Source organism: Pelophylax lessonae (assembly GCF_965119305.1).
Source record: "Pelophylax lessonae genome assembly, chromosome: 9".
Taxonomy (NCBI): domain Eukaryota; kingdom Metazoa; phylum Chordata; class Amphibia; order Anura; family Ranidae; genus Pelophylax; species Pelophylax lessonae.
Window position 1 is genome coordinate 87,671,691 of NC_138776.1, and position 27,397 is coordinate 87,699,087.

General features: G+C 40.6%; 1 protein-coding gene across 1 annotated transcript in view; it reads left to right on the top strand.

Moving 5' to 3' along the window:
* Positions 1 to 27,397, top strand: part of DNTT (DNA nucleotidylexotransferase) — a 542,670-nt gene that overhangs the window by 343,851 nt on the left and 171,422 nt on the right. The window contains exons 8-9 of the mRNA XM_082267614.1: positions 16,349 to 16,451; positions 16,935 to 17,195. Of these exons, the coding sequence (XP_082123740.1) occupies positions 16,349 to 16,451; positions 16,935 to 17,195 (364 nt within the window). The remainder of the gene's footprint in view (positions 1 to 16,348; positions 16,452 to 16,934; positions 17,196 to 27,397) is intronic.

The window sequence follows — 27,397 nt, forward strand, 5'->3', positions numbered from 1 at the left end:
ACCACTCGCCCAGGTCTACCACAACCTGGTCCCTAGTATTTGACCACACCCAACCAGAGGACACCATACCAACCAATGAGTCCCCACAAACAGATTTTAACCCCATTCAAGAAGTCTCAACCGCCAACCCTATCCCCGTAATACTGTACCTATAAAATTCCTGCCTATATAGTCAGTACCAGGGAGGGAGGGACATTCATCCGATGGCTTCCAACCTCAGACTGTTACAGTCCAACCCCTAATCTCCTACGCTACCCCCCAATTCCCCGTCTCCTCGGCCAACCATGTAAATAAACCTCCCACATCTCCCTTTAAACACGTTAACGCTGCACTTCTGGTTCCCCTTCATTTGTTCCTCATAGCTCCGGCCCTTTCTGTCCAGGGAATCCAGTGCCCTTCTCACCCGGGATGATTCTTTGCCGGTATTCAGGTCCCTGGCACCAGCATGTTTACTTTGGGAAGCCAGCTGTGACACCACAAGAGGTGAGGGAAAATCTTCAATGGGTACATCTGTTCCAGTGACTCTCTAACATGGGAATTCTGTTTACTTTTAATAAACTTCCTTTCATTTCTGTTTTAGTTCTATGGCAGGAAGTGAAAGTAAATCTGCCCAGCATGACGCAGGCAGCAAAAAATTAACTGAAAAAGGTTTTAACCCTTCTCTAATCTATCTAAAGCTAAAATAAAGCTTCGAGTGTACATAAATCTTGAAGTCTAACCCTAGCCAAATGTATTTTTCTTAAGTGGGTAGAGTGGGGAAGAGTTAACATCTCAATCATGTTTATATTTCCGTCTGTAACCCCTTTGTGCAGTTTTTTTTTCTCACTTCCTGTCCCTTTAATGCAATAGAAGAAACAAAGAAGATACTTCAGCTTTCAGAAGTGGTTGTACCGGGATGATGCCTGCAGCTGCACGCATCAACCCCTGTTTTTTAGAGCCGGCGGTCAGCTTTCAGGAGATAACAGTCAATGCGGCTCAGCAGATGCTCGGCCGTTATCTCCCCCTCCCGCCGCCTTCTGTGACTCTGCCTGGGTCTCCTGTCCCACCAAGAGACCCGAGCAACCAGCTGCCACGTCTGTTGGCTGGTTGGAGTCCCGAACAAAGCCGTATTCGGCTTTGATCGGGTCTCCGATGTAGTAACACAGGGGGGCGACGTCACAACGTCACTTCTGGTTTATTCGGCTGCTAAAAGTGCCAATTTTGAAAAATTGTCTGCATTTTGAATACTTTGAAGTGCAGTGGAGGGGTCTGGGGTCTTTTAGAGTACCTGCCACTGCCTATTGCTGTCACAAGGGATGTTTACATTCCTTGTGACAGCAATAAAAGTCATCAGATTTTTTTTTTTTAAAACAGTGCTAAAAATAAAAAATTAAATAAAATAAATAGGAAAAAAAAATAAATTTTTTAAAGTGCCCCTGTCGCCGTGAGCTCACGCATGAAAGTAAACGCATATGTAAGTCTCACCCGCAAATTAAACTAGTGTTCCAACCACACATGTGAGGTATTGCTGCGATCGCCAGAGTGAGAGCAAAAATTCCAGAAAACTACCTACTCTGTAATACTAAACTGGTAACCGTTAAAAAATGTTAATATTCTGGGAGGGCGTACAATGACGTCCTCCCAGAATTGCGCTTCCCATGCCACATCAGTGCTCATCCGTGCCACATCAATGCCACATCAGTGCTCATCCATGCCACATTGATGCCACATCAGTGCTCATCCATGCCATATCAGTGCCACTACAGTGCTTATCAGTGTCCTACAATGCCTCACAAAAGTGTAATGGGTAGTCAGGAAATTCGAATTGGAATTTTATGTTCATAGAGCACCTGATGGTGCTCCCTGAATGTTCCCTCTGTATGTGGCCAGGCTGTGTAAAAGTCTCACATATGTGGTATCGCCATACTCAGGAGGAGTACCAGAATGCATTTTGGGGTGTCATTTTTGCTATGTACATGCTATGTGTTAGAAATATCTTATAATTAAGGAATAGGATTTTTTTGCAGACAAAGGAAATGGGATTATAATTCACCATTAATACCGCTTTAGGGAACAATTTTTTTTTTTTTTTTTTACCAGGTAATGAGACACTATTTGGAGAATGGATAAAAGATAAAAATGCACATTTAAGGGATATTATAGAAGAAGAGGAAACATGCACATTGGAGGAATTAAGACACAAAAGGGATATATTGTTGATAGATGAATGGAAATACCATCAATTAAAACACTTTATAAAGAGACTCCCTCATCCAATAAGATCAGAAGAAAACGTATTACCATTTGAAAAAATCCTCAGCTTACAGGTGGCACCGAAGCACTGTATATCCCAGACTTATTGAAAAAAGAGAGGTTTTGGGACTTTAAATGAAGGACATGTAATGCTGGCAGGGAATGATGAAATGGCATTTATTAACACATACAGATATAAACACATGAAAATAGACATAATCATGTTCATCAAATAGTACACAAGTATAAATATTATTAAAATTTATTCCCCAAATACAGTTGCATAATAATCGACATGGCTGATTCCAAAGAGTAATGAAATGAGAATAACATCAAAAAAATATACATATTTGTATTGGCGTAATGTAGTCTATAGCAAACATCATAACCTCAACGCGTTTCGTGGACCCAAGTTGCCACTTCATCAGGAGTAGATGTATATAAAAAATCTATAGAAAAAAGGGGATAAGGAATGTGAGCACAATGAAGATGATTGCAATTGAGGGGGGAGATAAAAAATAATGACAAGAGGGAAGAAAAAGGGGGAGATAAACCCCAAACAAACTTCCAACCTTGCATGGCAGCACACATATTGTGGCATTGAATTTGGAGAGCCTCAAATGCCTCCCACAGGAGCTGAGGGTGCACAGGCGGGTGATCTGGATGAGACACGCTGCACACATGGTGAGTGTGGGCACAGGTGATTGAAGTGAAGAACCGTAGATATGGCAACCGTATACACTTGTCTGTAGAAAATATATATATATATATATATATATATATATATATATATATATATATTGTAAGGGATTAGCTCGGTGGTAGGCGTGGATGACCCCTTGGGGGAGTGCGTTTTCACAGAGAGATAGCCGAAAAGTGCTTGCAAACAACAGTTTGGTTTATTAATGCATTTTCTTCACCAGACTGCAAGCGTCAAAACCAGCAAAATAAAATAAAAGACAAAATAAATCCTTGCCTCTGTGGGCGGCTACCTTCTCACACTGGAACCTACCTAAGAGTCTGTCCCCAACCTACTGTTGGGCAGACTTTCTTATCCTACAACAGTCCATGTTTTATCTGTTCACACAGCACATATTCATTTAACAGGTCCCTTTACTCTTCACAATGAGAATGTCCCTTTGCTTGTCTCTTCACATGGCAAACATTCCTTTATTTCTTCCACATAGAAATAGTTTGTTTTCTCACCTTGAGACGTCTTCACAACTGTTTAATTTCCCCTTCACACAGGAAATGTCCATTGGTTTCTTTTCACCTAGAAACGATCCAAGACCTCACTTCAAGTAGTCTTCACACTTGTTACCCTCCTCAGCTTCACATCGCTTTAGGAGGTCTTCCCCATGCTCACACAGCTTTCAGGGGGCACACGTCTGTCTGTCCTCCTCTCCCAGCCCACACGGCGACAGGAGGCAGCAGTCCTTCTCCCAGGCTTCCTCAGCGTCGGGAGGCACACATCTGTCTGTCCTCCTCTCCCAGCCCACACGGCGACAGGAGGCAGCAGTCCTTCTCCCAGGCTTCCTCAGCATCGGGAGGCACACATCTGTCTGTCCTCCTCTCCCAGCCCACACGGCGACAGGAGGCAGCAATCCATAGACTTCCTCTGGACAAATTATAGAGGCCTTCATTTCCTCATTCCGAACAGCTGAAGGCCTTTCAACTGCTTTACACCTTCCTGCTGCCTTTGGCAGCCGACACCCTATAGTAATTGGTGAACTTTCCAAACCAGATGGGAATGTGTCTCCTCTCTGTGACTACATCCCCAGATTTACCTGACTTCCTGTCACAATATATAATGTAAATATATATCGAAAAGAGAATATAGTATATAATATTAGATGGGTGTATACGGATATAAGCTGCAAAAAGAGTATCCAATAAGTGTGACCAGGTGAAAAAGTACCAAGGTGTTACCTCAGAAGGTGTGATAGAAACAATAGGTAAAAGTATAGTGACGGGAATACACAAGGGCAGTGAACCCACCGTGTGAATAAAGACCCAAATTTAGGAGTGGAATGAAAACAAAAAATAGGTGTGATATGAATTAGCCAAAATGAGGTAGAAGAGTGAGGCAGTTGGAGCAAAGACCACCACAAGAGAATTGAGTACAAAGGAGGACCCCGCGGGAGATCCAATACACCAAGGTGAAGTAAAGATCATAGCATTAGGAAAAAAGGAACAGAGGAAGCAATGAAAAGATAAACGGTAATACCATGCGTGATGTCCCAGACTCGAACACGTAGTACCCCGTGTTCATCAGAGGTTGGCCCTGCACTGTAAGCCCAGCAGTGTGTGGAAGACGATATCAAGGAGACGGAGAACACTAGAGTGTGACCGCCCCATGAGTCGTCTATTATACACTGCAGATGGAAAAACAAACCGCCGGCGCGTTGGCGCCAAGAATGACGTCACGCGTCGGCGGGAGGCGTGGCGCCGATGCGTGGCGAACCGCCCACCCGGTCGCCCAAAGAGAGGAGGGGGGGACAGGAGGCACGCATTGCAGCTCCCGGGAGACACAGAACAGACCCCCAAAAAGACAAGCCAGTATGCCCCATAGAAAAATGGGGAACGCTGCAAAGATGTCAAAAATGGAGATATAATAATAATGTTGCTGAAGTGTACAAATGTCGTTGTATTGCCAAGTACAAAGTATATCCCCAAACAGTACATGGGGATTGAGTTTGAGCCCGCAAAAGGGGAATGTGTCATCAGATGCGGTCAAAATCAAAGTAGAAATATGTATGTATCCCTGCCAGCCAAAAACATGTCCATCCATCCCTAATGCTTACTCAGAAAAAAGGGGGGGAGGTTTGGGACTTTAAATGAAATGCATGGTGGGATTTGCCATGCATCTCCATCCTTATTCAATAAATTGAAAAAAGATCCCAGACTTATGAGATTCTCACTAGATTGGCGGAGCCTGCCTTTTTTGGAAAAATGGGAAAAATGGGAAAAAAATGCAAACTGGAGCGAATATGAAAAAGAGAAAATATTGAAATTAATTGAACTACAAATGCCTGTCAGGGTGGTATATAACACCTATTAAAGCACATAAAAACCAACCAGAGAAATTGCAGCTCTGCTGAAGAGGATGTGGGATAAGGGGAGCAATGACACATATATGGTGGGAATGTACAAAAATACAGAAATTTTGGCAGGAAGTTATACAACTGATTCAGGAAATAACAGGAGTCAGTATGCCTAAAAACATTTAAATGTGTTTATTCCATTACACCAAACTTACAATAAAGCAATAAAAAAAAAAAAAGACGGTGATACCTCATTTAATAAAAGCAGCAAAATATTGAATTCCAATATGTTGGCAGGTATCAGAAAGCCCAATGGTAAGAGACTGGGTCAAAAAGATAGAAAGCATTTATAACATAGAAGAGCTGTAACATATGGGGGAAAATCAAACAGGAAAATGTGGTAATACTTGGAAAGGGTAGAGAGAGTTTAGGGGCACAAAGAGATATGCTGAATTAATAGGTTTTTGAATAGCTAGTAGAATGGGAGAGAAAGGAAGGCTTTGTGAGGTAGAGGTGGGATTGAGGGGAAACGGGGGGCGGGGGGGATGTGAAGGGAGGAAAATTATACTTTTTGGTTTTCAGGAATAATATATGTAATCTGTATAATGTGAAAATGAATAAACTTTATATTTAAAAAATAAAACAATAAAAAAAATAAAGAAATATCTTATAAATTACAACTTTGTGTAAAAAAAAAAAAAAAAAAAAAAAAAAAAGCGTTTTCATTTTCTTTCCACATTTTCCAAAACCTTGTGGAAAAAAATGACATGTTCAAAAGACTCATTATGCCTCCTGGGTTATGTGTTGGGGTGTTTGCTTTCCAAAATAGGGTCATTTTGTGGGCATTTCCATTGTCCTAGTGCTCCAGGGCCTTCAAAAGTGTGATAGGTTGTCAGCAAATTATATGTGTAATTTATGCTCCTAAAATGCCTGGAGGTGCTACTTGGATGTTGGGCCTCTGTATGAGGCCAGGCTGTGAAAAAGTCTCACACATGTGCTATCGCCATACTCAAGAGGAGTAGCATAATGTATTCTGGGATGTAGTTGCAAGTATGTCTATACCTTGGTAATATAACAATTTTCTGAAAAAAATATATATAGATAAATAAATAAATCTTTATTTTGCAAAGAATTGTGGGAAAAAAATCACAACTTCAAAAAAATCACAACTTCAAAAAACTCACAGTGGCTCTTACTTTCTTTCTTTGAATGTCTACTTTCCAAAAATGGGTCATTTTGGGGGAATTTGTAATTTCCTGACTTGTTAGTGTCTCAAGAAATGAGATAGGCCATCAGTACATCAGGTGTGATCAATTTTCAATGTTTGGCACCATAGCTTGTAGACTCTGTAACCTTCACAAGGATCAAATAATATACTGCTACATATTTTTGGTAGAAATAACCAAAAAAAAAAGATATAACTTTTGGCCAAAATGTATGAAGAAAAATTAATAATTTGCAAAATGTTATAACTGAAACAAAGAAAAAAGAATTTTTGGTATTTTTTCATATATAACACAAAAAATAAAACTTCCAGTGATAATTAAATAGCACCATAAGAAAGCTCTAATTTTGTGGAAAAAAGGGACAAACATTTCATATGAGTACTGTGTTGCATGACTGAGTAATTGTTATTCAAAATGTGAGAGCTGAAAGCTGAAATTTGAAATTTGGCCTGGGTAGGAAGGGGGTATAAGTGGCCAGTAGGTAAGTGGTTGACTTACAGTCTCAGTAGCTTGGTAGACAGCCCCTCAATACAAACGACATATTGCAGATCGTAGAAGGTTTTAATCAAAAACTTGTGCAGATGATAACAGATAAAGCTCAGATAGGTCAAAAAAATAATAGTGTGTCTAGCTTCAGCAGAGTACAGTACATGTGATGAAAGCATGAAGAAGGGTGGGACTAACTACATAGAGCATCCCCTAGCTATGGAGTGAGGTAGGTAGGGACAAAATTATTAAAGGCAAACAAACAGACTATGCGTGTGTAACACGATCTGTCTGGCATCAGTACTCAAAGGATCTTACAATCCAACGCAACACAGTTAATGTACCAGTTATGCGTTACAGTTTTTCTGAAAGCTGATTAACCCAAACTTGTCCTGTTAAACCACTGTATGGTCTTGGCCACCTTGCTGCAGTTCAGTTTCAGGGTCTTGGCAATCTTTTTATAGCCTAGGCCTTCTTTATGTAGAGCAACAATTCTTTTTTTAAGATCCTTAAAGAGTTCTTTGCCATGAGGTGCCATGTTAAACTTCCAGTGACCAGTATGAGAGAGTGAGAGCGATAACACCAAATTTAACACACCTGCTCCCCATTCACACATGGGACCTTGTAACACTAATGAGTCACATGACACCGGGGAGGGCAAATGGCTACTTGGAACCAATTTGAACATTTTCACTTAGGGGTGTACTCACTTTTGTTGCCAGCTGTTTAGACATTAATTGCTGTGTGTTGAGTTATTTTGAGGGGACAGCAAATTTACACTGTTATACAAGCTGTACACTCACTACTTTACAATGTAGCAAAGTGCCATTTCTTCAGTGTTTTCACATTAAAAGGCGTAATAAAATATTTACAAAAATGTGAGGGGTGTACTCACTTTTGTGAGATACTATATACAGTACGTATCTATCTATATATATATATATATATAGATTTGTTCTTAGTTACATAGGTCATGTCACAGGCTTTGGACATCGAAGAATTTGCCTCTGTCCCACCATTTCCTGCCAGGGGATCAGAACATGGTAGCACACCCTCTCTGACCATCCCCAAGCTCATGACCAAGCTTCAGCGCAGGGGTATCTCCTACCCAGCTTTAGCTCATAAAGCTAAACTTTTTTAGACTATTATTCCCCAGTGCACCTTAGGCGTGGTTGCCACATCCCTCTTACAAATTCACACTACCCTTAACTCATTGGCGACCTCCTTGCATGAGGTATGAGCCAGTGTAAATGCATTGGAAAGCCGCCCAACCTCGACCCTGGAGGCACCCTCCATTTCCGGGACACCAGCAGTTCCCAAGACATCCACTGTCTCATCCCCCGTGCCATTAGCCTCAGGTAATGGCGCTTGTACCCTCTCTGTCACCCCAGCTCATTTCATACCGGTAAATATTAGGAAAGATATTTTAGAAGGTAAAGATGTCAATTTGGCCTCCCTTTTAATGGCTGCCCACGATATAGCGGACAACAAGTCATACGCTTGCAGTGATGTCTCCGTGGGGGGTTAAAACCAGGGGCCACAGGCTAAACTGTAAGTTCTCTATCCCAAACTTTGTCCTTGCATTTAGTGTTTTCAGGGATGTAATCTGCTCCATAAACCCACATAGGAGGGAGGAGCTTGATTTCTACCTTTACGCGGTAGGGGAGTTGGGTCAGAAATACGGCAGGTCGGCCTTTTAAGACTACCATCGCTGCTTTTCCACCAAGGCTGACGCTTTTTTGGCCCAGCACCAGGTAGTTACAGATTGGAGCAACGTAGACACTGAGTTATTTTACAGGCATTTTGATGGACTTAGCTCTCCAGTTTGTGCGACTTGCCAGTCATCCACACACACACTACCTACTGGTGCTCCAATGTGGAACTCCTCCATCCTATCAGGCACATTGAGGGCATCCACAGGTTTACTCCCGGCCCCAGCTCATACAGCACAACTAGATAAGCTAGGGCGCCCAATTCAGTTTTTAGGTAAGGCACAGATTTGCAACAATTTCAATCAAGCCACGTGCAATTATAGTCAGTGCTGCTGACTAAGCCGCATCAACATTCTATACTTGCAGGCCTGTTTGGCTACTCATCCATCCCCAAATTTAAGTCAGTTTTTGGTAGATGGTTTCACACAGGGGTTCCACACGGGGTTCATTTCATTACCACAATCCACTATTGAGTGTAAAAATCTACTGTCAACAGTCACTGATAGCAGTGGATTGTTTACTCAAAGCCGAACTAGAGAAGGGTTTTATCATAGGGTCTTTCATGACACAACTGGATAGTTAACCCGGTTGGTCTGATTAGGGGTAAATTCTCCAATAAATTACATTTAATTTACGATTTGTCAGCGCCTCATTCTTTTCATGTGCCTAGTCCTATTCCTTGATCCTATCTGAGGAATTGTCACTTAAATATACATCAGCTGATCAGGCTATCCAATACATTATCAGTATGGGTAAATATGCATGGCTGTCTAAAGCTGACATTTCTGATGCCTGCAAGCTTCTTCCCATATTACCATTCTCAAGTACACCACTTACTACAACACAATTCATTAAACATTGCTGCATCCTCCTAGTGAGCCTAGGCTTAGACCCTAAGTTATACTCTGGCCATTGCTTCAGAATAGGAGCTGCTTCAGCAGCCTCTTGCCAAGGGGTCCCCATTTGCATCATTAAGAAGTTAGTTAGGTGGAATTCATCCTGCTACTCCAGGTATATCCTGGATCCACATGTCAAGATGGCTCACACATTTTCACACTTGGCTGACTAGTCTGTTATGCAAATTGTTCAACAAACCCCTTTTCTCTTTCACCCTACTGTCTTTATTTTTGCCCCCTTTTAGGCATACTGTCCACATGACTACGGCACACACCAGGTCACTATCCCCCCCCCTCCCTCCCTTACCTTTCCTGGACTATTTCTAAGAGACTCCAAGTACAAATATATATATATACTGTATATTATACAGAGTATGTGTTCATATACATACATTCTTGGACAGGCCAGTGACAAGTCCATTTAACAGTGCCATGGTTGGAATTTAAACAGACAAACCTAATGCTGCCAGGCAGAAGTGTTAACTACTTAGCCACTTTTAGTTTGACTTGTCTGGTATTCTTTTTTTTTTCTGGGCACTTTTATTTGAGCTTGAAATTCCCTTTGACTAAAAGCGAAGTCTGAACTCTTTAATATGCATAGCACGTTTGCAAATAATTGTACATATTAAAAAAAGCTATAAACAGATTTCTGACAGAAATAGCATATTCTAATTATTTTCAGATGGCACCAGAGCAAATGATCTGCATTGGAGTGAATCTGATTCGAAAATGTGTGCTTGCAAAGCGATGATGCTGATCATTTTGCCAGATGAAGCACATGTTTTAGTGAAAATTTCCCTCCAGGAATCTATTTTGCAGACATGTTACACTGCTCTGTTTTGAGAATCTTTTCTTCTCTTATAATGGCCATTTAGCAAGAAATGAAGAACATTGTCTCCTATGAGCTACATTCACTAATATGCTTCTGCTAAGGGGACAATCAATATTACGATGACAGTGTAATAATTTTCATAAACGTATGCTTTTATTCAGTAAAACTGTCTCATTAAAACCAGAAGAAAGAAAATTGAGTTTTTGCCAATTTGCCCTCACCTTTAAAATAATTCAGAATTGTGATTGGCTGTTAAGGACAACAACTTAAAGTGGTTCTAAAGGCTGAAGATTTTTTACCTTCATGCATGAAGGTAAAATAACTTCTGTGTTAAGCGCCCCCCCCCCCCCCCAGCCCCTGTCGTCTGATCCAGCGATGTTCAAGATATCCCCGGGACTCTCCCTCCTCATTGGCTGAGACAGCAGCGGGAGCCCATTGCCTCCCACTGCTGTCAATAAGGACATAGCAGGGGAGGGCAGGGCCAAAGGTGGGGCAGCTTTATGTGTTTTATGGACGCATAAAGCAACAAATGGGAAGCAAGCACACAGCAGTGCCCCAAGGGCAGGCAGCTTTCTCTGGAGACACTGCTTGAGCGGGAAGAGCCAGAAGTGCCAGTGGGGTACTTGAAAAGAAGAGGATAGGAGCTGCTCTGTGCACAACCACTGCACAGAGCAGGTAAGTATAAAAAGTTTGTTATTTAAAAAAAAATGTAGCTTTGATAACACTTTAATTGTTTTCACCTTTTCTGTTCTCCAGTTGTAAAGTGTATCTAAAGCCAAAGCTAGCTTTAAATAGAGTAGGGAGTAATTGAGTTAAAACCTCAATTCTGATTAAAACTTGGAAAAAGGTTCCCTTCGCAAAAAAATTGGAGAATCCGGCAATACATGTAGTACACTGATGTGTCTGCCCTAATAAGAGAAGTGGCTGAAGTTGTGCTAGTTTTTAGAAAAGTGTTACAGCTGAAGACTTAAAAAAATACATACTTACCAGCCCAAGAAATCCATGGCTGTCTACGCAGGGATGCATGGTCACATGATAGAACTTGTGAAAAAGATAAGAAAGAGTGTTTCTGAAATGAAGCAAAAGCAGTTAGGCTGCCTTCATAGTTAAAGCTGAATTAGAAAGTTTCCCCTTTTTTTCCCACAAACAGAGCTTTCTTTTGGTAATATTTAATCACCTCTGCACTTCTAATGTTTTGATATATTAATAAAAAAGAGCAAACATTTTGCGAAAAATTGACATTTTCTAATTTGACAGTTAAAAAATATCCAATACTGTATATTCAATTTTTGTCATATATTTAGGCCAAAATGTATTTAGCTACATGTCTTTGACAAAAAAAATTCTCAATGAGCGTATTTTTAACTACTTAAAGACCGGAAGATTTTACCCCATTCCTGACCAGGCCATATTTTGCGGTCGAGCGACGCTGTACCCAAATTAAATTTATGTCCTTTTTCCCGCACAAATAGAGCTTTCTTATGGTGGTATTTGATCACCTGTGCGATTTAAAATTTTTGAAAAAAAGAGCGACAATTTTGAAAAAAAAAACAATATTTTTCACATTCTGATATAGAACATTCCCCAAAAAAAATTTACAAATCAAATTTTTTAACATCTTAGGCCAATTTGTTTTCTGCTACATATTTTTGGTAAAAAAAATCACAATAAGCATATTTTGATTGGTTTGCGTAAAAGTTATCGCGTCTACTAACTACGGGAAAGATTTGTCATTTTAATTGTTTGGTTTTTTTTTACAAATAATGGCGGCATTCTGCGTTTTTTTTCAGGACTGCGACATTGCGGCGGACAGATCGGACCCCTAACTGCCATTTTTGACACTTTTGGGGGGACCAATGACATTTCTACAGTAATAAGTGCTAAAAATATGCAATGTTACTGTAATAATGACACTGGCAGGGAAGGTGTTAACACTGTTATGATCATGATCATGTGTGCCTCATGCTTACTGACGTGTGTGGGGGGAGGGGATTGTGTGACACAGGCACAGATCGCAGGTTCAGCTATGCTGAATCCTGTGATCTGTCCCTGCCTGTCACAGAGGAGATCCGCCCGCTTTGTTTACACAAGCGGGCGGATTTCCTCAGTCTTTCCCCGACGATGTCGGAAGAGCGGCGGTGATCACAGCATCTCCTCCCCTGGCCCGACTCCCACTGTCTAAACACAGAGGGAGGAATCTGGCGATGTAGGTCTAGTCACTAGACCCAGGGCTGCCATCTTGCTGCAGTAGCAGCAACGTGAGCAGTCCGGAAGTGGTTAAACCTTGACAAAAAAATATTGCAAGCCGATTGGTTTCTATACACAGCAGCACCAGATTTTGCACTCTTCAGTTTTAGTAAATCAACTCCTTTTTGTTTACAAGCAAAAACCAGCATTTTTTTGCTACTGAATTCTTAGAACCCCCCAAACATTATTATTATTTTTTTTTTTTTTAGTAGAGGCCTTAGAGAATAAAATGGAGGCTGTTGCACTTTTTTATATCACACGGTATTTATGCATTTTTTCAAATGCAATTTATTGTTTTGTGAATTTTATTGAAAAAAAAAAAACAATATGTAGCCTATTTTTTGGTAAATTATAAAAGATGATGTAAGTAAGTAAGCCAAGTAAATAGATACCTAACATGTCAGGCTTTAAAATTGTGCACGCTCATGTAATGATGACAAACTATGATACTTAAAAATCTCCATAGGCGACGCCTCAAACTTTTTACAGGTTACCAGTTCAGAGTTAGAGAAGGTCTAGCATTAGAATTTTTGCTCTTGCTAGAACGTTTGCAGCAATGCCTCACATGTATGGTGGGAACATCGTTTACATATGCATGCATGACCTATGCATGTGTTCGCTTCTGTGCGTGAGCTTGAGGGGATGGGGATGTTTCAAAAAAAAAAAAGAAATTATTATCATTTATTTTGTTTGGGTTTTTTTTTTTTTTTTTTTTTTTTTTTTTTACACTGTCCTTTTCATTTTCTTTTTTGGATCACTTTTTTTCCTATCACAAGAGATGTAAACATTCCTTGATAGAATATATCCTAAATAACATCCTGTAAAAGAAATAAGACATGTAAAAAAAAAAATAATAATTGTTCTCATTCTTTAACCACTTAAGCCCCGGAAGATTTTACCCCCTTCCTGACCAGGGCCTACTTTTACGGACAATTGCGCAGTCGTGCGACGCTGTACCCAAATTAAATTGACGTTCTTTTTTACCCACAAACAGAGCTTTCTTTTGGTGGTATTTGATCACCTGTGCGATTTTTTGATCATGCGCTATAAACAAAAAAAGAGCGTCAATTTTGCAAAAATAACAATATTTGTCAAATTTTTTTATATGAAATTCCCCCCAAAAAAAAAGTAAAAATCATGACATTTTAGGCCAATTTGTTTTGTGCTACATATGTTTGGTAAAAAAAATCGCAATAAGTGTATTTTGATTGGTTTGCGCAAAAGTTATTGCGTTTACTAACTAAGGGAAAGATTTTTGTAATTTTTATTGTTTTTTTTTTTTAACGAGTAATGGCGGCGATCTGCGATTTTTTTTTGCGGGACTGCGACATTGCGGCGGACAGATCGGACCCTTAACTGACAGTTTTGACACTTTTGGGGGTACCAGTGACATTACTACAGTAATCAGTGCTAAACATAAGCACTGTTACTGTAAAAATGACACTGGCAGGGAAGGGGTTAACTTTATTAGAGATGCAGTGGTTATGTGTGTCCCTAGGGGCGTGCTTCTTACTGTTGTGGGATGTGGCTTTTCATGTAACAGCAGAGATCTACGGTCCTTCATAGCAGGACCGTATGATCTCTGCTGTTACACAAGGGAGAATGACAGGCGGCTTTGTTTACATTAGCCGCCTGCCTTTCTCCCTCTGTAACCGACGATCGCGAGTGAGCGGCGGACATCGGGTCCGCCGCTCACACGCGCGGGGGGGTCCGTGAGCGAGCGGGAGTGCGCCTCCGGCGGTGCGCGCGTTTACTCCCTAGAGCTTCACAGGATAGTGACGTACCCCTATGTCACTTTGCCTGTGAGGGGCTGACTGCTGCTGTATATAGTTGTGCGGCAGTCGGCAAGTGGGTAAAAAAAAAAAGGCAGTGTTGACATCTGTCCTAACCAGGTGTATTGTAATGACATGGCTTTTGGCCTCCTAGACCATAGAGGTTGCATTGCTGGATCATATACCAGGCTTACCAATTGCATGGAAGAGCCTGGAGTGGTGGTGGGAGGGGAGGGGGGGGTAGGACGGGACATCCGCCTATAAAAGCAATTCAGCAGCTAATTAGCTACTAGATTTGCTTTTAGATATAAGAGCATTGCTGGCTGAAAATAAAATATCAGGGTTATGGTATACAGCTGCAGCCATAACCCCAGTATAACCACTTGAACACAATCATGTACATGTACGTGATACTGCGGCAAGTGGTTACAGTGGTTGTAAACCTCAGACAAGAAATATCAAGCATATCCCTCTGTATTTTGTACTTTAAATCCAGAGCACTGTCAATTCTCTCTGCTACATTGTTCCTCTGTTATTAACATGAGTCAATTCTGACAAGTTTTCCTGACACCATGCGATACAAAGGTGACAGGGAAGGGAGCTCCCACACACAGCCTCTGATTGACAGCCTCAGCTATGTTCCAGCGGTGTGAAGGGGAGTGTGTCCCTTCCTTCAATTTGTTAGTGTATTTAAATCTGCTAATACTTCTAACATTCCTCTCCCCTAAGATTAATAATGCTGCTGTCTGTTGTGCCCCCTGTGCTCATTTATTCAGAGTAGGGGCACTTTAATACAGGAGGTGTTTTAATGGCCAGAACATTAGGTGAAAACAGAGTGAAAAAAACCTAAAAATGAGCACAGGGGGCAATGCCCCTGAATAAATGATCACAGGAGGCACAGCAGAAAGCAGCATTGTCAGTCTGGCTGGAGGGTAGTGTTAAATGCACTAGCAGATTTAAATACACTAACACATTAAAGCTAAACTCTAGCTAACACTTTATAGTTAGTTACTGCATACTGATTTTTTTTTCTTTTAGGATAAAGGTTAATATGAATGAATAAATAAAATCTGACCATAGTAATAATTACTGTAAGTGTTACATGATTTGTCTCATCCTTGTAAACTGAAACATCTGGAAAAGAGTTTGCTCTGTTGAAAAATAACAGTCTTACGGGAGAGATCACGAGATGAAAATAGAAGAAAATAGAAGAAAGAAAAGACTAAAAAAAAAAAAAAAAAAAATGCAGTCATCACATCTAAGATGGCAAGCTGCAATATGATAAAAATTTGCTTTTGGGTTTAATTCTGCTTCAAATAGCAAAAAGGGTCTGAAAGCAAACATCTTCTGCTGTGCTCTCTCTTTGGAAAACCCATAATGCTCTCCCATAATGACTCCATCTTTATGAGTGAAACCTAAATTAAATGTTTGGTAAATAAAGATTTTATTCAAATGTAAAAATAGAAAACATACCTTTAAAAAATGTACATTTTTAAGTATTCGTAAACTCTGCAACACATTTAATAAACAATTTATAGTTGCATCATAAATGCACCACAGGTTATGCTACTTTTATATCGTAAAAAGTACCATTTATTCATAGTAAATGCACCAAGAATTATTTTATTCTGCTGTGTTTTGCTATTTCAGTGATAAACGTGATCCCTAGTTTTTGTCCTGAAGTCACATGGACAGGAAGTAAAGAGAAAAATTAAGTTTTAAAAGGAATTGTGCTTTCATTTTAACAAACAAAAACAGTTCTATCGGTTTAGCTTTTGGAATTTGACTTTGTTTAATTCACATTTTTTTGTAATGGTAGTCAAATTAAGTGCAATAAATTAAAAAACGTCCATGATTTGTTTTATATAATTACTTGTATGATAATTATGTGTTTTATACAGGGGTAAACATATTGGCCATGATGTGGACATCCTGATTACATGTCCCCGCAAAGGAAACGAAAATCACATTTTGCACAAAACCATTAATGCACTGAAGAACCGGGTAAGTAATATTTTATTATCATAAATAACTGATGCTCCTCTGCAGTCATAAATCATCCAGGATTTACTTTCTACAGATATAATTATCTGACGACAAACCAGCAGTCTTATAGATGGTAGCCAAAGGGGCCCATTCATTCCGGCAGTGTCAGCCACATATAGACTAATATTTAAAACATTAGTTAAAAAGCCAAACCTTACTGAGACCTACAGTAAGAGAAAAGAGCCATTGCTCTGCACCATTGAGCAGGACATAGGTACCATATGCAGAACCAAGATTTTTTAAATTATTATTGATAAAAGTGAGATCTACAGTACATTCAGAACACTAACAGGCTGCATCTGCCTACACATTATAGTTTGCCTGTGGTGGTGCATGTGACTGTCTTTGGGTGCCAGAGGAGCTAAGTTTAGGGTCCTCTTTACATATTACATGTTCCTAGTATGGGATGTTCATTTCATTGGTATTATTTTTATTTTTTAGAACCTACTGCTATTCCATGACATTGTGGAGTCTACATTTGATGACACAAAACGCCCAAGCAGATATGTAGATTCGCTCGATCATTTCCAAAAGTGCTTTCTAATTATTCAACTTCAGAAAGAAGAAGAAAGTAAAAATGCTAACAGCAAAAAGCCTAAAGAGTCTGATTTCAACAGAAGATGGAAGGCTATTCGCGTAGACCTGGTAGTAACCCCATACGAGCAATATGCCTTTGCGCTTCTTGGATGGACAGGCTCACAGGTATGGAAATACTTTCCTAGTACCCTCAAATTAATTAGCTTTGTAATAAACTTCAGTAAAGCTTTGAACAGCATACCATGGCAGCATTTAACAGGAAACACAACACACAAACACCCAACACTGCATCAAGGTTGCATAGAGAGAAAGACACTTGCTCCACCATACCCAGCAGTACAAAGTATTTAAAGCGGAGTTCTGGCCTCAAATACCTTTTTTAACTAAAAATACCCCTAAATACTAATCCATCGCCCTTTACAGAACCACTATTCTCATACTTACAAGGTGTATAGTATTGGATTTTAGTCAAAATCTTACTTTTAAAAACGCTGTCTGAGCGTGGCCATCTTGGATGTGGGCATCTGAAGCCGCAGTGTAATCTGCTGTGTCCTTCTTCCTGATTCCAGGGAGTGTTCTGGGAGTTCTTCCTGATTGCAGCCTCCTGGGAGTGATGACAAACAGCTCCCAGGATGCAATGCAAAGGCGGAAGTGATGTCGGTGGCCATGGCCACAGAGGGGGGAGAAGGAGGAAGTACAATCAAATATGCCCTGAAAATAAGGTAAGGGACCCCAAAAAAAATTGAAAATGCCCAATTGTTGATCAGCATAGCGAGCACTCCAGGAATCACTAAAGTTGCAAAATAGGCTGGAACTCCACTTTAATTTCATTTTGATAGGGATATTACCACTGGGGAGGGAGTTGCTTTAAATGGACTCGTTACTTTGCCCTGAAGTTCACTTTAATTTCTTAAACCTGATAACATCTGTTTTCTGATTAGACGCCATGCATTACTGTACCCTATTGCTCTTTTATAGACCTTTATTTTCCAATATATCTGAACATCAAAAAGCCTACATAAGTTGCTGTTGCATTGTATTAGTAAATAATTCTTAAAAAAAAAAAAAAGCTAGCCTTAACGAGTTAGCAAAACTACTTTAATGCATGATGTCAAATTATTTAAAATACATACAAGAGGATATCATTTTCTGTAAGAATATTCTCTTTCCTGATATATTATTAAACCAATCAGTATATCACTCTGTTACCAAAAATCCCCATTTGAATGGTAACTTCTTGTAGGAGTAAATGCAGAGGCTCTCTGAGCTTGTCTCACAAAATGGTATTATCATTCACGTTGTACATATGAATTTGTGCATGTGTATAAAGTCGCACACTCCCCCAAGCAGCATACATACTGTAATTAGGAAGCTGCAAACAGGCAGAACTAACATTAGCCAAGTAAAGTGATACTATTATATCTGAGTGGTGGACAAAGTATATATTGTGCTTCCCAGGCTTAATCAGTGCTGCACGGTTATTTACACTAAGAAACGCATAACTGCCATTTTCAGGCATTTATAGGCAGAGAGAAAAATCAAAGAATATTTTTTTTATTTCTATCAGTGGCCTTTCTAGTTTTCCCTGATCATTTTCATCGACTAATCTAACACCCTAACTATGAATTGCTGTTCAAGGAAACACTTTGCCTCCCTTTTCATACACATTATTGTTTTTGTGCAAATATGGTTGGTGTCTTGCTATTATCCCACTGGGTCAGAATTTGTATTTTATGGAACCTTCTGGTCATTTGCGGCATGTGATTGAAAGCCCATTTTTCCACTGATCCCAGCCACATTTTGATTCGCTCCCACATTTACAAATACATTCACTTTGACTGCGTCTTCAAAAAATGGCATCACAATAGCACAACACACTCTAATGGAGGTCTATATCTTCTATACAGAAAAGAACATTCTTTAATGCAGCTAGTGTAAGTAAATTATCATGAACCAAGTGAAACGGAGTGAGCTGGACAATGCCCTTAATATAACTGGCTTCACTGAGGAACAGTGAAGTGTAGCTATGCCCAGCTGCAAGGGCTTAGCAGAGTTTGACAAACAGGGTGTCAGGAATAATGGCTGCAGCCAGGAACCACAGGTAGAATGTAACAGGAACAGTGCCTGTGGCCAGAAGCGTCAGGATGATATGAAGAGAACATGCTGGGTCAGGGTACTATAAATAGATCACCCTAGGTCAATGTAATATGGGAACAGGGAACAGAGTCTAAGAGACAGGTGGTATTTACCAGGTTTTCCTGACAGGTTGTTTCCCCAGACAATGGCAGACATAGCAGCAAGATGCAAAAGGACCACTGGCAGAGACAGCCAAGCAAATAGAGAAGAAAAGGAGGAAGCTAGTGGAATCACCAAAGAGACAGACTCATATGTTCCCAGCTGCAAGGGCTTGGAGGAGCAGATTTTGGGAAATGGAGAGTACCAGAAGCAGCTGTGTCAAACTGCAAAGGCTAAGAGAAGCAGAGTTTGGCAAGCAGAGCATACCAGGAATCCCTGTGCCAGGCTGCAGAGGTTCAAAGGAGCAGAGTTTGGCAAATGGAGTGTACCAGGAGCAGCCGTGTCCAGCTGCAAAGGCTTAGAAAAGCAGAGTTCGGCAAACAAAGTGTACCGGGAATCACTGTGCCTAGCTGCAAGTGTTTAAAGCAGCAGAGTTGGACAAATAGAGTGTCAGGAACAGTGTCTGCAGCCAGGAGCAACTGGTAGAGTGTACTAGGAACAGTTTCTGTGGCCAGAAGCAATAGAATAATATGAGGAGAACACGCATGGGGTCAGGGTACAATGGATAAAATACCCTAGGTCAAGGTAATATGAGGAAAATACCTTGGGTCAGGGTACTATGAAAAGAATATCCAGGGTCAAGGTAATTAACACCTTTAATGAAATGGAAAAAATGACTCAGTTAAGGAACGGAATGTAGTCAAAAAGCAGAAGCCAGGGTTTGAATGCCAGAGCAGGTAATCAGACGAGCTGGGGTCAGGAAACCAAAAGTCAGAGTAGTCAGGAGCAAAAATCAGGAACAAGAATTGGAAGGGAAGTCAGCCAGGTCATGTCATACACAGGAGCACAGGAAGGAAACACTTAGAGATCATAAACCAGGCAAGGGCAAGGAGGAAATTAGCTAATCTGCTTAAATAGCAAAAAATGATTGTTAGCTAGCCAAGTCCTGACACGGGGTCATAGAAAGAGAATACCCTGGTTCAAGGTAATTCAAAGAGAATAACCTGGCTCTATGTAATTTGAAGAAAATAGTGCGCAGTAGGGTAATTTGAGGAGACTACCAGGTTAAGGTGATATTCATTTGGGGAGAGGAGAGGCAGAGACCTATTTGAGGGAGGAATCAGGGTTTGATTAGGGGAAGTGGAAGAAGAGAGCTCAGGATAGTAGGGTTGATGCTGGCTGAATGCAAAAGATGTGGAATTCCCCAGGATGGGTGACATGTTTGCTGAAGTCTAAACTGTTTAGGTAGTTAATGGAGGAGTACAACTGTAGAATGTGTATAAAGGAAGAGCAGATACCCCTTACTAGTAAGATACAAACATTCATTTTCCAATGTGTTTGCGTCATCTGTCCAATGAGAGTTGACATTAACAGCCACATTGATGAAAATAAAGATTTCCCTGTGCAAAGTTACATAAATTGTTGGGTAAACCCCATGTTTACCCAAATAAATTCCATTACAGACTCCTTTGTTTGGAAACCCAGAAGTCTGCTTGCTTTAGCTGAAATAAATAGTAATGGGGGTTTTCACACTTTTGATCATCTAATGGCTATTTATAATTTATCACACACGTTCTTCTATAGTTGTTTGCAACTACAACATGCAGTGTTTACTCAATTTGATGCCAGTACTCAAAACTGCATTCACAGGCTCCAAAAGGACTGATTTCAGAGTTGTATTCACATTTATTGCATATCAAGCTGCGCAGGTCTCCTTTGCAGGTCAGGTTCAAGTGGCATTCCTTTATCCCCTCTATGACTGAAGAGGACTGGGGGGAAGTATGCTCCTCTCACTTAACAATATCATTAACATGAACAATAAGTTGGTACAATTATAAATCATCCATCAAACTTATCTCATGTCCCCCAACCAATTTGCCAGACGCTGGCAGACTCTGACGTAAGAACTCTGTGCGGGCTATCAAGTTCCTCCACCCCAAACTCGCTCATCCATGTCTTTATGGACCTTGCTTTTTGCACTGGTAAGCAGTCATGTTGGAAAAGGAAGGGTTCATCCCAAAACGGTTCCCACAAAGTTGGGAGCATGAAATTGTCCAAAATGTCTTGGTATGCTGACACCTTAAAAGATTGCTTCACTGGAACTAAGGGATCAAGCTAAACCCTTGTAAAACAACCCCACACCATAACTCCCTCTCCACCAAATTATTTTGACCAGTGCACAAAGCAAGGTCCATAAAGACATAAATGAGCGAGTTTGGGGTGGAGGAACTTGACTAGCCTGCACAGAATCAACCCGATAACTCTTTGGTATGAATTAGAGCAGAATATTGAACCTACAGACTAAGAATGGGATGACATTAAAGTTCATGTGCTTGTAAAGGCAGACGTCCCAATACTTTTGGTAATATAGGGTTTAATAAAAATGCAAGATGGCTGTTGCAGTTTTGAGGTATTTATTGCAACGTGCACTTAAGTCTTTATTACCGTTACAGATGTTTATTTTTGGATGTAACATTTGTCATAGTTCAACGAGTTGTATAATTTATCCTGCATTTTGTACTCTTTTTTTTGCAATAAACAAAGTTTAAAAAGACATTACATAAATTGAGCATCATATGTTATATAATAAGGATCTCCATGGGTTATATTCTTTCCTTATACTCTTGAAGGGGTTGTTCTGTAATTTACACCCTTGATTCACTGAGGTCTGTAAAAAAGAAGTGTGAATTCTAATCTTAGCTCCTCAATCTGCCATGGTAAAAGACTGATTCTTAAGGGAGGTGCTGCCATTGATACCCTTTTAGTTCCATGAGTATCTATGAAAACACTTCCCGTAACAACCTGCCCATCTGAGCATAGCTGATCTTAGAGCCAGTTTTGCACATGCTTGGCTCTCCGGTGGAAACAAATGAACCATGAACTGTTAATCTCTGAATAACTTATCTTTCTGCAGAGGTGGTAAGAGTTTAAATTTATTTTGCAGAGCCTGTTTCAGAAAAGATGTTTAGCAATCCCTTAGGCCCCTTTCACACGTGGGTACCGTTTGTTTCATCAGTTCTGTCACGTTTTTTCAAAGAAAAAACAAATAAAGTTTACATCAGTTTTTTATCAGTTTTTCATACGTTTTAACATCAGCTTTTTACATCCACCAGCTAGAGTTCTTAACCACTTGGTTCCCGGGGCCATTTTTTCATGAAAAAACAGAATGCTTGTCTGTTTACATCTGATCCATTTTTTCGTTTCAGTAGGTTTTTATTGAAGATAAATTTCAATCAAGAAGTGAGAAGCCCATTGGGCCAACATTGGGATGTATATTACTTATTATAAAAAACTTTAAATGGGGGATAAAAGAAAAGGGTGTAGAAGGAAGGAGGAAAGAAATGGAGGGGAAGGAGCAGCGTGTGGTGTGTTGGTACGAGTATATAATACTAGGTATGCAAGTAATTAATAAAGTAAGTAAAGTAGTAAACAATAACAACATCAGATCAATAATAACAGATCAATAACAGAAGATTGTATATGACCTCAAATTATTAATGAGCAGTCTGGGTGTTGAGTTTAAGGGGTCCAGTGAGAATAACATTTTTTATGAAGGTGAGACTTAGCAAACATGAACTCATAGTGAGCTTGGTTCTTGAGGGTCTGGATAGTTGTAAGAGGATTGGGTGGAGATGGTTGTTTCCAATTGTGGGCTATAGAGAGTCTAGCTGTGATAAAGAGGTGGGTGAGCACAGGGTGAAATTCACAGTGCCAAGAGTCCATACCAATGCCCAACAGTGCTAATTTAGGGCCAGGGGTAATGTGTATACCAGTAATGTTGGTAGCTATGTCAAAGAATCTTCCAGAAATTAGTGATTGTTGGGCAGTATCACCATATATGTGGTAGAGTACTGATCATTCCAACATAGTGGTGATTGATCCGGGATCTGATCCATTTTTTAAATGGAAGAAAAATTGTGTTTTTTGATCTGTTCCAAAAATAGGAAGTTGAAGAAAGCGTATGTAAATGGCCGATCATCCGTTTACATCCATTTTTTCATAGAGCTGTATCAACAGATGGATGAAAAACAGGCAAACAGTCCACAAGTGTGAAAGGGACCTTAAAGTATATCTTTACTTTGAACTTTTTTTTTTTTTCAATTACAGTTAATCTGGTTGAGAAAAGACACAAGTCTATCCATTTTTAACCAACATAGAAAAAAAAAACAAACACAAATATAAAACTTCCAAATATACAATCCTATATCCACAGTTTATCCAGAGGTAGGCAAAAAAAACCCCAATAAAGCATGATCCAATTTACTCTAGCAGGGAAAAAAATTCCTTCCTGATCCTCCAACAGGCAATCGGATATTCCCTGGATCAACTTTACCTATAAATATTAGCATCCAGTTATATTATGTGCATTTAGGAAATAATCCAGGCCTTTTTTAAAACAATCTACTGAGCTGGTCAGAACCAGCTCTTGAAGGAGTTTTTTTTCCACATTTTCACAGCTCTTATTGTGAAGCCTTTCTATTTTGGAAAATAAATCTCTTTTCCTCCAGACATAAAGTGTGCCCCCTTTTCCTCTGTGATGACCTTAAAGTAAATATCTCTACATCAAGTTTACTATATGGACCACTTATGTATTTATGTATAATAATATTAATTATTAATCTACTTAAAAATAATAAAATCATTAGGGAGTAGCCCAAGGCTACTGTCATGGATTCACTGGGAGTAGTGATAGGAACAGTTTAAATGATCAGGACAGCGCTCAGGACTTGAAGTGCAAATGGTCAGATTGTAATATCCACCAATGGTTAGTCTTGAATGTGAAAAGAAACTTTGCAGTAGTTAACCAGATATACTGCGGCAGTCTGGCTTGACTCCGTGAATCCCCCTACAGGTACAGCTGCAGCGCACAGGGCTGGGGGGCTGCGTGCACGCCACCGCTGTCCCAGGGATGTTTTGATTCGGTTCTCACATAAGACATGTGCTCAGCCTGATCAGCTATCTTATGATCCCCAAAGTCAGAAATACAAGTAGACAACAGGAACGTGCAGTGTTTATAGGAGGTTTAGTGGTATTCCACGAATCATGGTCATCATTTCTGGGATCTGTGTCCTAAGTGAGAGCTTCATGCTTTATTAGCCCATCTGGTGATACAGGGGCTAATCCTAAGGTGAGAAGATAGAGTGACTGGGTGCTGGATAAGCACTGAGTGGAGCACAGCTTATATACAAGTGCATGATCACCGTACCTCCATTACTAGTATTGCATCTGAACGGATCAATATCTTTGATCTGATCAGAATTATACTAGCGTCCCCAATAGTTTAGTGTTCCCAAAATGCAGCATTAGCAGGATCAGCCCCGACACCTGCCAGCACCTGGGTTTAGCCCCCCCCCCCCCAAGAAGTGCAGAATCAGCAGTCAATTCCAATACACAGCACACTACACACACACTAAACTGCAGCATTAGCAGAGTCAGGCCTGATCTCTGCTAGCACTAGCAGTTACATTTTTTGATAGCGGTTCAAACAGTCCTTGGCAACCAGGTGCTTTTTTATCTGTGAGTCACACTAGGTACCTATAAATTTATTGGCCAAAATTTCCAAACAGAGGTACACTAGTGAAGAGGCCTACACGATATTGAGCATGACAGATAGAGTGATGGGGAAGCATACTGTCAGAATCAGGCTCAGTATTCTAACCTGTAGAGAGCAGTGGCACCCTGACAGATAGCACTGACAATGGAGTAGTGGTCCCTGCTAAGGTCAGGCATACCCGACCCTGTTCTTCCGTTACTGAGGTGTAACAACTGCAGGGTTCTCGTATGCAGCAGAGTGTAAGTACTATTCCTGCCCAACCTTCTGGTGAACTGGTAAGCACCAGTGGCCTAGTACATCCTGGTCTTAGTCAAACCAGCAGTGCAGTAACACTTGGTGACATGGTGAGTCCCATAAGTGCAGTTGAAGCTGGGCCAGTGGCTAGCACAATTAGTGTCGTGCAGCCACCAAGAATTCGAAGACAGGCCTGTAAAGCCCATAGTGTCCATCCTGATGCGCTTGCAAATCCTGATTGGGAGCCCACCACTTCTGCAGCGCCCGTACTTCCCCCATTCACTGGCCAACCCGAAAATTCAGGTGGAAACAGCCAATTTTACTTCCCTCGATTATTATGAGTTGTTTTTCACGGAAGATCTTTACTGATCTATTGCGGGCCAAAGCAATTTATATGCTGATCAATTCATCGCCACAGATCCAAATTTGACCCTTGCCAGAGAATTTGCATGGAAACGTATCACTGTTTCTGAATTTAAAACTTTTCTGGGCCTATCCCTTCTCATGGGCATTTCTAAAATGAGTGAGTTGTGGTCATATTGGTCCACTGAACCAATTCACCATATGCCCGTGTTCTCTTTTGCATGGCCAAGACTAAATGCCGGGGCTTCCCCCAACAGCTTGTAGATTCCCGACTTAGAAGGGGGAGAGAGTCTGCATGAAGTCTGATAAATTGCTTGCAATGAAGTGGAGGGACACACGGAATGTTTTTGTTCTGTCCTCCATTCACACAGATACTATAGTCCAAATTGCAATGGTGTTGTTGAGAAGCCCTTCTGTGCCCACGAATACAACCTTAGCATGGGAGGGGTGGACTTCAATGACCAGATGATGGTGCCGTACTTAATTGCCCATAAGGCCAGACCCTGGTACAAAAAAGTGTCTGTATACTTATTTCAATTGGCTCTGCTGAATGATTATGTGCTATACAAAGCATCAGGAAGAAGTGGATCCTTCCTAAAATTCCAGGAAGTATGGCCCAAATGCACTATCCAGATGCAGTGAGCCAGCTGCATGAGAGGCATTTCTGGATGTCCTCCCTAGTACCCCCTACCTGAAGAACACTCCAAAGAAGATGTCGTGCCTGTAGGAAATGCGGATTTAGGCCTGACACCCGTTACTTTTGTCCCTCTTGTCCTGGCCAACCTGGTCTCTGCATCTGGGACTGTTTCTGTCGCTACCACACACTAGCAGAGTAGTATAGGGTACAGCATGGCATAATTTAGGGCACACTTTTTCACACAGGATCTTGAAAGATGTTGAGAGACCCTAGCCTGGAACAGTTTTTTACAGTTACAAAAAAAGCGTAAAAAAATAAATAAAAACATTTAAAAAAAAAAAATTAAAATTAAAAAAGCCAAAAACAGTTAATTTTTTGTTCTTACTCTACTTTTCTACTCTTTCTACTTTTACTGTACTTTATAATATACTGTTATACTGTAATGTTTTATTGTTACTGTGTTTTATTGGTAACCATTGTTTGCTTTGCAGGTACACCCATCAGCTGCAGCACTGATTTGTTTATTCTGACAGCAACAGGGTTTGCTCTAACCATATGCATAATCAATGATTGCAGCGCTGTTGGAAGTGATTTCACCACCGCAGTTAAAAAGAACATATATAGTGAAGCTAGGGGATGGGGTGGACACAGAGGGTGGATCTCCCCTATGCTTTGCCATATTTTCTTCATCCACTTAAATCGATGCGAATAGAGAAATCTGCTATGTTCTTTTTTTTCCTTCAGCCCATGGACTGAAGGAAAAAAAAAGAACATTGCATGTATGCCCATTGGAAGTGGGTGGATGCTCGGAGGTCTAGTGGTGGGCATGCCACACACTTTCTTGTATCATTTTGTACAACCAGCGGTCAGCTTTCATGTAAAAGCAATCCTAGCAAATAATTAGCCGCTAGACTGCTTTTACAAGCAGTGGGAGGGGACTCTCCCGCCTCCTTTCATGGTTTTCTTGGGCTCTCCTGTCCCACCGGGTAACCCGAGACTGCAGCCGGTGGTTCCATCAGCTGACCATAGAGCTAATTGGAGACCAGAATGGCTCCAATCATCTCTATTGCCTAAGATACCGGAAGCTACGAGCATTTCATGACTTTGGTTTCACCAGATTGACAGGGCCATTGGGAAATTGGGAAAGCATCTTATCACACCAATCTTGGTGTGGGCAGATGCTTTAAAGGCAAAGGAGAGATCTAGAGTAGGGATGATCGAACTTTTGAAAAGTTCGGTTCGGCCAGAACTTCTGAACTACCCGAAAGTTCGGCCCGGATTTCAGAACCCCATTGAAATCAATGGACCCGAACTTCGGTAATCAAAAAACACCATTTTAAAGCC